The sequence below is a fragment of the Sphaerodactylus townsendi genome, linkage group LG03, assembly GCF_021028975.2.
Source record: "Sphaerodactylus townsendi isolate TG3544 linkage group LG03, MPM_Stown_v2.3, whole genome shotgun sequence".
In the NCBI taxonomy this organism is placed as follows: domain Eukaryota; kingdom Metazoa; phylum Chordata; class Lepidosauria; order Squamata; family Sphaerodactylidae; genus Sphaerodactylus; species Sphaerodactylus townsendi.
The window spans coordinates 146,655,319-146,666,102 of NC_059427.1; the positions used below are offsets into that span (position 1 = coordinate 146,655,319).

At 48.6% G+C, this 10,784-nt stretch overlaps 1 protein-coding gene across 2 annotated transcripts in view; it reads left to right on the forward strand.

The window, feature by feature from the left end:
* Positions 1–10,048, forward strand: part of MECP2 (methyl-CpG binding protein 2) — a 207,894-nt gene extending 197,846 nt beyond the window's left edge. For both annotated transcript variants that reach the window (XM_048490633.1, XM_048490634.1), the window contains one exon: positions 1,655–10,048. In XM_048490633.1, the coding sequence (XP_048346590.1) occupies positions 1,655–2,714 (1,060 nt within the window). In that variant the 3' untranslated portion in view covers positions 2,715–10,048. The remainder of the gene's footprint in view (positions 1–1,654) is intronic.
* Positions 10,049–10,784: the final 736 nt, after the last annotated feature.

The window sequence follows — 10,784 nt, forward strand, 5'->3', positions numbered from 1 at the left end:
ATAACGTTTAATGATCTATAAGAGAGGGAAACAAGTCAGCATGGGGGGGGGGTGTCACTGTACATGGGGCCATTTAGAATATGTAGGCCAGTCATATAAGCTAGTTTTAATTGGTAGAAGCCTGGACCAGGTGCCATGGGGACATAGGGAGTCAAATGTCCCCAGGTGCCCCCTTTGGCAAAAAAAATCAGGTTCATTTGTGGGGTTTTTTGTATTTTTTAGTGGTTTTTTTTTTCAGTTTTTGGCCTGCAAGGCTAGCAGCACCAAAATTTCAGGAAGTTTTCGGGAGACTCCTGATGATGCCACCCAGGTTTGGTGAGATTTGGTTCAGGAGTTCAAAATTATGGACTCCCAAAGGGAGTGCCCCCATTCCCCATTGTTTCCAATGAGAGCTAATACGAGATGGGGGCTACACCTTTGAGGGTCCATAACTTTGGACCCCCTGAACCAAACTTCACCAAACCTGAGTGGTATCATCAGGAGAGTCTCCTAAAGATACCCTGAAATTTTGGTGCTGCTAGCTTAGCAATTGCACCCCTAACAGCAGGCACACACACCCAAATTTCCCCAAATTCTCCTTTTAAGTCCCCTCCCCCCCTTCGGCATGGATTTAAAGGGAGAATCTGAGGTCCCCCTGAGGAAAGCAGGAGCCAGCAGCAGGGGCAAGTAGGGGGCTGGGTTATGCAATGTGTAGGGGCGGGGTCACGTGATGGTGGCGGGGCGCCCGGAGGACGTTTTGTCCCCGGGCGCCACTTTCCCCCCATATGCCTCTGGCCTGGACGGACCCTTGATAATCTTTGCAGAGAGAGACTACCAAGAACCTCCTCAACAATTTTAGGAAGAATCTTGTATTTCCCCTCTAACTGAGTATTATTTGGACCTAATCAAACATTAAAATCTCCTAACAGGAAGATCTTTGCATCTGGGGGCTCCATGGAGACTGTAACTATATCAGTCTCAAGTTCTATCAAATGCTTTATAATAACTGATTTCCCATTTGAGAGGTGAAGATGTACATTTACAATAATTAGGTTTCCCTGCTCACAGGTGAGAACAACTGCTCCAGCTGGGGCAGAATACCGCAGCTAGACTGTTGATCCGGGTCAGCTATTGGGAGCATGTGATCCTGATACTACACCAACTGCACTGGCTAATAATCTGCTCCCAAGCCCAAGTCAAGGTGTCGGTTTTGACCTGTAAAGTCCTACATGCCTTGGGACTGCATTATCTGAAGGACTGTCTTCTCTCATATGTTTCTGCCCAGGAATCAAACTCATAGGGAGAGGCCCTCCTGACAACCCCAAAGGTCAAACAAGCTGGTCTGGTGGGTACTGGAGAGAGGGACTTTTCAGTGGCAGCCCCACAATTCTGGCCCTTCATTTCAATGTTTAGGCTGCGCCTGAAGACAGTTTTATTTTGGACCACACTTGGTCAAGCTTAGCAGCAGTTCTGTGTAGTGATTTTTAATTTTGGATATGTATTTTAATGTATTTTATTGTAGGTATTTCAGCTATGTTGGTAAGCCACCTTGAGCTCCATAAGGAGGAAAGGTGGCTAGTAAATGTTTTAATTAAACAAATAATTTTTCTTTTCTCTCCCTTCCCTCATTTTTTTCCCTACCCTACCCAACCCTTCCCATCCCCCGTAATCACAGCCCCCAGGGGAAAGCCTTCCGCTCCAAAGTCGAGCTCATTGCCTACTTTGAGAAGGTGGGTGACACTTCTCTGGATCCGAACGATTTTGATTTCACAGTAACTGGACGCGGGAGTCCCTCTCGGCGAGAGCAGAAGCCTCCCAAAAAACCCAAAGCCACGAAAATGTCTGGCACAGGCCGGGGTCGGGGCCGGCCAAAAGGGAGCGGTTCCATGAAGGCCAAAGGAGCCGTTTCGGAAGGAGTCCAAGTGAAGCGGGTGACGGAGAAAAGTCCGGGAAAGCTGTTGGTCAAGATGCCTTTGCAGTCCTCCACGGCGGGCGCAAAGGCAGAGGGCACCGGCGGGGCGACTACCTCGGCACAAGTCATGGTTATTAAGCGTCCCGGCCGCAAGCGGAAATCCGAGTCTGCCCCTCAGGCTGTGCCCAAGAAACGGGGGCGCAAGCCATGCACTGTGACGTTGGCAGCAGTGGCTGAGGCCAAAAAGAAAACAGTCAAAGAGCCGGTGGTCACGCCTGTGCAGGAGACCGTGCTGCCCATCAAGAAGCGCAAGACACGTGAGACCATCAGCATCGAGTTGCCCAAGCCGGTCCCGCCCCCTCCGAGCAACACCGGCGAGCGGAGCCCGAAGGGACAGCGGATAGCTGCCAAAAGCCCGGGGCGCCGCAGCAAGGAGAGCAGCCCAAAGGGGCGGAGTGGCAACACTGTGCCGACCTCTGCCCCTTCCTCCTCCCTTGGCAAGAAAGATCAGCAGCATCCTCCCCATCAGTCACCTCCGGAGCCTCAAGGCAGCCCCCCAGCTCAGTCCCCAGAAAGCCCCAAGGACAGCAAGAGCCTCCTCACTGAAGCCCAGGACTTGAGCAGCAAGAGCTGCAAAGAAGAAAAGGCTCCCGAAAGCGACGGCTGCCCCAAGGAGCCCCCTAAGACTCAGCCCAGTGGCACGGCAGCACCCTACAAACACGAGCGCAAAGACACTGTGTCGTCCTCCGCAGCCGTGCCCCGGCCTACGAACAGGGACGAGGCCGTGGACACCAGGACGCCTGTCTCAGAGCGAGTCAGCTGACTGTGAGGGGGGCGAGCGAGCAAGTTGAGCGCCAGAGGAAACAAACAGAGGGACAGGCACTCCCAGCCCCACACCTCCCCCAGTTGAAACTCCAGGCAACTGCCGGGTAGGATCCCCCCCCACCCGCCCTTTCTCTGCAGTGCCCCTGCTTCCAAGCAGTCAGCTTCTCCCAAACGATTCTTCCTGTGTTCCCCTCCTCCCCCCATTTTTTTAATACAGACAAGCACAGTGTGGGGTGCAGAGACATGCCTCCCAGGGTTGGAAGCCACTTTGCACTTTTTTTTACAGAACGGGGGCACCCTCTCCCTGCTGCCGCTGCCCCCTACCCCTACCCCTTCTGCCAGGCTTTGCTGCATATACTACTGACAAAGCCGGCTTCTTTGGCAGCGGAGGGGCAACTCCAAACTCCGACCTGTCACCCTGATCATGCTTGTCCTCCCTGTTACAGAGGCCCCACGGACAGATCAGGGGAGGGATTGGGGGCGGGGGTGTATTCCACTCCACCTCCCTAGTGCCATGTAATGTAGTCGTCCAGTCTTAATTGGAGTTCTGTAGTTTTCAGTAGGATGTGTGCATGCATGTCCACGTGAGAAAGAGAGATGGGGCCGGCCCGCCCCCTGAAGTTGATATTTCCCGTCTCCCCGTCAGACCAGCAATTAGGAATGACCTCCTCTCCCCCCAAGGACAGTTCTGCTGCTAAGAGGCCACAGGGGCAATTGGAGGGGGGGCAGCTTTGGAAGAATGCCTTCCCTCCCTGTGCGTATCTTGAAAGGAGAGGGGCCTTTGATTTCGTTAAAGCAATTTGCGTGTGCCGAAGTGTGTGTTTGTGTGTGTGTGTGCGTGTGCGTGCGTGCGGGCACTCGTCACGTGCTAAGAGTTAAAAGGAGAAGTTCTTCCAGTCCGTGTCGATGATGTTAGCTTAGGGAACCGTTTGCACTAATGGAGGCCTTTGCCCACCTGACCAGGAGGCTTTGGCATGAAAGACATAAGGGAGTGTGCCTGTATATATTGTGGGGGGACGGGGGGGGGGGGGGGGGAACGGGGCTTTGACCGAATATTGGCTCACCTCTCCAGCTTATTGCTGGGGCAGGAAGGTAGCTGAATGTGTGTAAAAACTACCTGTAACTCTGTGCTGGGATTGGTACGTGATGAGGCTGAACTGAGAAACCTGGTATCCGTCATTTCAAAGGACTTCCTGACATTTGCTGAACCAAGCTCTTCCATGGCCAGTGAGCACCCTTTTTCCGCTCCCCGAGAAAGAGGGGCTCAGCGGAAGAGTAGCTTTAATGGGAGAGGGGACCTGGTCGCCTACTGGTGGTTGTCGTCTCCACTCGTCCATCAAGGAATTGCGGAATGCAGCACAAACAGGATTGGACACCAGAGCGAGTCTGTACCTTCTTCCCGGGACAGCAGCAAGTGTGCCCCGATATTAGGATACTGTTCCTGGGTCCAAGTTAGCAGTCTTGGCAAGGAATAGAGCGTAATCTTAACACACACAAAAAACACCCCTACCTTAAAAAAAAGTAATCTTTTAAAAAGGTAGAGGGGACCTAATCGCCTCCCCCATCTATTCCCGATGCAATGAAGTCAATTTTCTTCTGTGTATATCAACAGATTTTTGCTTTGGTTGTTGAGTTTCGATCAGGCCCCGGTCCTGGCGGAGCCCGTCTTTAGGAGGGTGCCACTGATAAAGGAGGCTTGACTTCATGGCAACATCTGGCAGGGTGCCCCCCTTTTTTTCCTGGGGTTCTGGCACATCAGTTAAGACCAAATTTTGTTCTCTCTCTCTCTCTCTCTTCCCCCCCCCCTCCCCCTGTAAGTCACTGCATGTTACATTTTTTTCCAGGTCGGTGTGTCCAGACCTGTTGTCATCTCCGTGTTGGGATCTGGGGCCTGCTTTAGATTGGGACGCTGGTGCACAAGGTCATGTGCTCACGCCTCTCCTCCCATGCTGTTCTCTCATCCCAAAATGGGCATTGTAGCCCTCTTTGTCTCATTGCAGGCTTTGTGCGGACAGACTGGGTACACCTAACTTGCCCCAAAATGGCATCCCTGGGGCCATTTTGGGTCAAGAAAACATCTTGGAGGGGAAGACTTTGTGCTGCGGTCCTGATACAAATTGAGCCCATGTGTGCCTGGGAATTAAATTCCCCGTGCAGAATTCAAGTCATAGGTTTGACTGGTAAACCAGGGAGAAGATGGGGAAAGACTAGCCTATAGCCAAACTCCAGGGATTTGCAGTAAGTTGGGCTAGTTTCTAACTTCCTGTTGGGTGAAAACCAGAGCCTCCTTTTGGGCTGCGCGGCAGATGAAGCTGGAATCTGCTGCTGCCGCCAGCCTCGGGCGGGCACCTCCGAGGGAAACCGGTCTGGAAGCTGAGTTGTTTTTCATTTGCCGGAAGGGGACAGTCTGGGAAGGGTGCTGTGGAAGCATGGCAGAAAATGTAAAGAAAGGAGGGACGGGGGCGGTGGTGGTGGTGGTGGAATGGCTTTGGGGTACTTACAAATAAATCAAAGGGCTTTCTTTCCCCTGTCTCCCTCTGTGTGTTTTTAAGGCACAAACTTATCTGGGGCGGAGGGACAGTTTGCCTTTCTGTCCTTCCTTTCTGCCCTTTGTCACAGAGAACCAGTGTGGGCAATCCCTGGTTTTGGAGGTTTTTCTAACTCGTGGGCACAATGGGATAGAAAATGAAACTGTCTGTGGAACGCTGGCAGATGAAGCCATATTGGTCTGAATTCTCCCTGCTGTGCCGCTTTGAAAAGCATTATTGGTTCCTCCTTCATGTCAGGAGTTTGTGAATTCTCTGCCAGGCCACTCTCTTCCCCCAGGAGAGCTACTTCCAATATAAGTTGATTTGCTTGTTTGATTTAAAAAAAAAACACCCTTTCCTATTCATCCTCTCTCTCCGTGCGTGCGTGGGTAGAATGATGCACTTTAAAGCCAACTGAGATATCCCCCCCGCCCTCTAAGAAGGAAAACACAGTTACAAAAGGAAACCCTACGCCCATGGGACAACCACATGGTTTGGGTAGTGCCTCGTGCTCGGCGTTGCAGCAGAGAGATTAAGTTCTATACGCATAAGTCACTGGGGAGTCTAAACGAAAGTGAGACAATACAAATCTGTATATTTTTGAAAAGGGAGAAGCCGAGGTTGGGTGGTGTTCAGATACAGCTATGCCTGCAAACAGATTGGAAGTCGTAAACATGTCAGAGAAATCCCCACCACAGCAGCAGTGGCTGTCTCCCCTGCTCGCAAGTCATTTTTCCCCCTACCAACTTCTCATGCCTACTCTCGTGTTTCATATCGCATATCGCAGCTGTTGGGCAACTGGGGTTTCCAGGCTTGGGTCAGCTCGTTCCCCCCCACCCATTCCCCCCACCCTGGGCAGACATCGAGTTCATCCTGAATCAAATCGATTGGTATTGTGAAAGGGAGGGCTAGCTAGCGGGAGATGAAATGAAACCTGGCCCGCTCTCCTGTTGTATGAATGTTGCCGTTGAAGTTAACCGCTTCCCTGTGGCGAGTCGTCCAAAAGATGTTTGGCAGTCTGCTTACACATAGGGAGGCAGAGGAGACCCTCAAGCAAGCTCCACCCGCCCTCCCATCCCTTCCTCCCCAGCCCAGCCTTGTCAGAGACTCGTGCGGATGGAGTCCGAGAGGCCGGGCGAGAGGGCTCTGCCTTGTGAACCACCCAATGTTTCTGTGTCAAGTGAAAATAAACTTCTTGTTGGTTTCAATTATTATCCAATAATGTGTAGAGTTTAACTTTAGGCCTAACTCTCTTTTTCTGTTTGGGGATTTAATTTCTGTTTTTTGTGTGTGTGTGCGTGTGTGTTTTTAAGGCACCAAGTAGACACAGGAAAATTGTATACTTTTATATATCTGTATATTGCATTATAAAATGAAGGGTTGCTCCCCTCCCCCCACTCTCTGCTTGTAACACCACTACCACATCAATACTGACAAATAAGGAACGAAACGGCCTGTCGGGAAGTTATCAGATACGGCTTCTTGACCACTTTGGGGGGTCTTTTGATATCATAGGACAAAACAGGAAAAAAAGTGACCCACCAAACCTGCTTGGCTGAACGGCCTTTTAGGTCCGGCAGTTTGCCCACATTTTTGGAAGGGGGGAGGCAATTAATCATGGAATAGTGAAGCAGTGGTGGGGAATATAGGGTGGGGAATATAGGGTTCAGCCAGGACTCTCTTCCATTTCCAGCTGGACATCGCCCTAATTATACATGTCACTAGCGTGATTTTAACTCTGGAACTTAATAGCTGCTTCCGAAGAACAATTTGGCTTCACGTTATTCGCTTACGAAAATTCTGTTGGGTTCCTAAGTGAATGACCTGCTGGCACTCTTCTCATGGGGCCGACCTCTTCCTTTTTCAGAGCAAATAATGTTTTTTACCCTTTTCTGGTTCACTTCCATCATTTTCAGAGCTTGTCTGTGTCCAGTGGTTCCTTTTAATCGTGTGCCTTGTGTCTTGGCCAGTATAAATTGGCAGCGCTCTGCTGTAGTGTGTCTCTTACCGGCTAGAAACTTCTTCTTCTTCTTCTTCTTCCTCTTCTTCTTCTTCCTCTCCTCCTCCTCCTCCTCCTCCCCTGGTTTAGCACAACCCTGGATCTAATTTTCACCACCATCACTTCCTGTTTTTGACGCTGTGTGTCTATATAGGTCGTCGTCTTTTTTTACGCCAAGGTAGCACTGCAGAGAAATAGGATAGGGCAACGTTCTCGAGTTGAGGTTGCGAGAGGTCTGTCTTGCATATCAAACCTTTCCCCGGATCAGCCCAAATCCTGTCTTTTACAGTCTATTTTTAATCCAGTCCTTACAGGCAGGTAGTGGTCATTCGCCCGTCTCTTCCCCTGTGCTTGCATGAGTGTATCAAAGGGTTGTATACTCACTCAGTAATACACTTTTGTATAAAACTTCCAACCTCGGTTGGTGCTTGTAGCATCAGGGCCCTGCCAGCGAGCATCAGATTCGAGACTGATGCATTTGACAACGGAAGGTAGATCCAAAGGGGCTTGGCTTGCCATCGCTTGACTAGCCAGCCAGCCCTCGCCGCATCCCGTATGGGACCACTTGGCGGAGGGCTGCAGATGGTGGTTTGTTGCTCTCTGCCGTTTCCTGCCTGCAAGTTACTGAAATCAGCAATACCTGCTTGGGAGGTAGCAACTTCAATTTGCTCTTCTTCCAAAAAAGCAAATGGGTAACTCGATCGAGCACAAACCGCAGTTCTGGGAGGGTGAAGGGAATTTGACTATATCTTCCTAATTGAGGGGGGGGGGGACAGACAGTTTCCTACTCTGTCACCTGGCTGGCCGCTGAGCTGGAGTTTCTTTTCCAGGCCTATCCAGACGAACAGTGCTTGTTTCAGTTGCGGGCCTCCGCACGAACGGGTAAGTGGATGAGTTGGAAGCGTTGTCCTTTTTGGTTTTCCTCGAGTGAGACAAAACAAAACCACCCCCCGCCCTGGCAACTTCCTTCTCTCCTCCCTTATTGTATTGGGGGTAAGGATAGTGTCTGTCCCCCCTCCCCTGGCTTCCATCAAATGACACGCCGCTAACAACAATCCAACTTCCTTCCGCTTCACGACTCCATAGTGATCACCGTATGACCAAATATTAGAAAGGACTGTTATTAAATGTATGCTGAGTGCTTGCTACCCTGTACAGCTCCTAATCCTCCGTAGCCAACAACCTCTCTAGCTGGTGGCAGTTTTTTCTTTTTCTCCTTCAGACTTATTAAAATGTTTTTAGTTTGTTTTCTAAATCCCAGAGACACAGATTTGGGATGGGGGGAAGGTTTTGTGGGTTTCCCACCCCCTTTTCTGCTAGTCTTTTCTCTGAGAAACTGTGGTGTTTGAGACTCTCATTGTGTGTAGGGTTTTATCTACCCCCTGCCTCCCCCAGGGGGAAAAAAAAGAATGTCGGTGAAAACCTTATGTGTATTCTTTGATGGTCTATAAGTATGTATTGTGAACTTTTCTGTAAAGTAATTGTTCCAGGCACAAACGCTTCTGATTTTTTTTAGTGTATTTTAAACATCTGTATATATTTTAAAAGGGAGGGATCGTATACTTTTTTTTTTTGCTTTATCTGCTGGCAGTCAAAGAGAAAAGGGAGATTTTGCTGAGCCTGTGGTGTATTTAGAGAGTATTTTGTATAGTTTCTGTTTCCAACAATCTGGCTTCAGTAGGCACGTCAGATGGTCAGATGTCTTCGTACAAACACTCATTTGGCAGCAAAACAGATGGGCCCGCTCCTGTAAGAGCAATAAAGGGGAATGCTGGTATTTTTCTGCCAGATTCCGAGTTGAATGGACATCACCATTAGAGGAAGTGTCTATGTTTCTGAAAAGGTCTATGTACATTTAAAAAAAATTTAATGTGAAGAAGTTGCTATATAAATACATAATGATGGGAACTTCTGACCCATCCACAGCTGATCCCCGGTCTGAGCGAAATAACATTTGTCCAAGAATCTGCCAGATTTCACTGTCGTATCAGGACCAGACAGAAGTAGAAATTGGAGCAGATTCTGCCGATTCTTCTTGAAATCAATTTTAAAAGGCTCATTGTTCACGCTCCGCCCTCCCCCCCCCTCCCCAAATTCTGGCTCCCCGATTACAGCTTTCATTTGGCTTGATGTGTTTTTGGGACAATTACTTTTAAGAACTCTTGAGTAGATTGTTTAATAAAACTTTAAAATGGATTGCTCTTTTTTGTAGGTTTTGTGTACAGCCAAAAAAAAAAAAAAGACTGAAAGCACTGACTATATTTAAAAAAAAGGAAAAAAAGAAGAAATTTATTAAAGGAAAATTTGTATAATTTCAGTAAGAAAATAACAAAATCCGTCTGAATGTATATGTATATGTTTAAAAAAAATCTACCAACCCCCACCCCACCCTTGTATCCTATTTATTATATAAAAAGTTTGCCTTATAAATTTACAAGAAAACAGCTTCTTATTTATGGGTGGTCTTATCTTCTTTTTGGTTGTTAAGAAGCAAACAATTCGATTTAATACCCTCCTTCTTTGAAAACAGATACTGTGGCAACCACATTTTTATATATGTACGGTCATTTAAAACAAATTATATTTTTATGTTAAAAATATGGGGGGTGGGGGTTGTCTTAAGGTCCCAGTCGAGCACTCAGCATGCATTCTTCACAGTATTCTAGTTGCATCTCATGTTGGTAAGTACTGTATTCTGTGCTAGCATTGAATTATAAACCTCTGTAAATGTTATAGATTTGTTTGAGCCTTTCTTTACGAAGGTGGAATGTTCTGCCTTGCCATTAAAATATAATATTTTTCCCCCGTGTTGTGGACGAGGATGTCTTTAGTTTTGGATGAATGTGGTGGCGACATTCTCGTTCCTTTGGCCAGTTTTTCCTGAGAAAAAGCTGCCACGTCGACTGGATAAAATGGGACGAAGGCCATTTTTTAAAAAGAGAGAGTGTCTCTAGATCAGGGGTCTGCAACCGGCGGCTCTCCAGATGTTCATGGACTACAATTCCCATCAGCCCCTGCCGCCATGGCCAATCAGCAGGGGCTGATGGGAATTGTAGTCCACGAACATCTGGAGAGCCGCCGGTTGCAGACCCCTGCTCTAGATAACTTACTAATGGAAATATTTCATTCTTAGAAACATGCCATTCCGATTTGGGGGGGCGGGGGGGGGGGAGCAAAATGGAGCATATCGGCACATAAAACTACTTGTTGACATGCAACATCTCTTTTGTCCCCCTTTGGTGTAATGGCATAAAGTTTTCGCGCAGGCCTGCCCAGAGCAGTGCTTCTCAAACTGGTCCCAGGGCGTGATGGCAGGCAAGACAATGGAACAGACATGATCACTGCGGCCACAACACAGTCAGTGGGCATATATTGACATTTTCCGGTGTCTGCGTCGAAGAAACTGTTTCCCAGGCTTTCCTGGGGAGAAGTGCATGGTCCTGGGATAAATACTGAAGCTCCGTCTCTCCCAAAGTCCCTCTTGGAGTTCCATCGTTAAAAAAAGAAGAAACCATGTACAGATGTCACTTACAATTTGCAC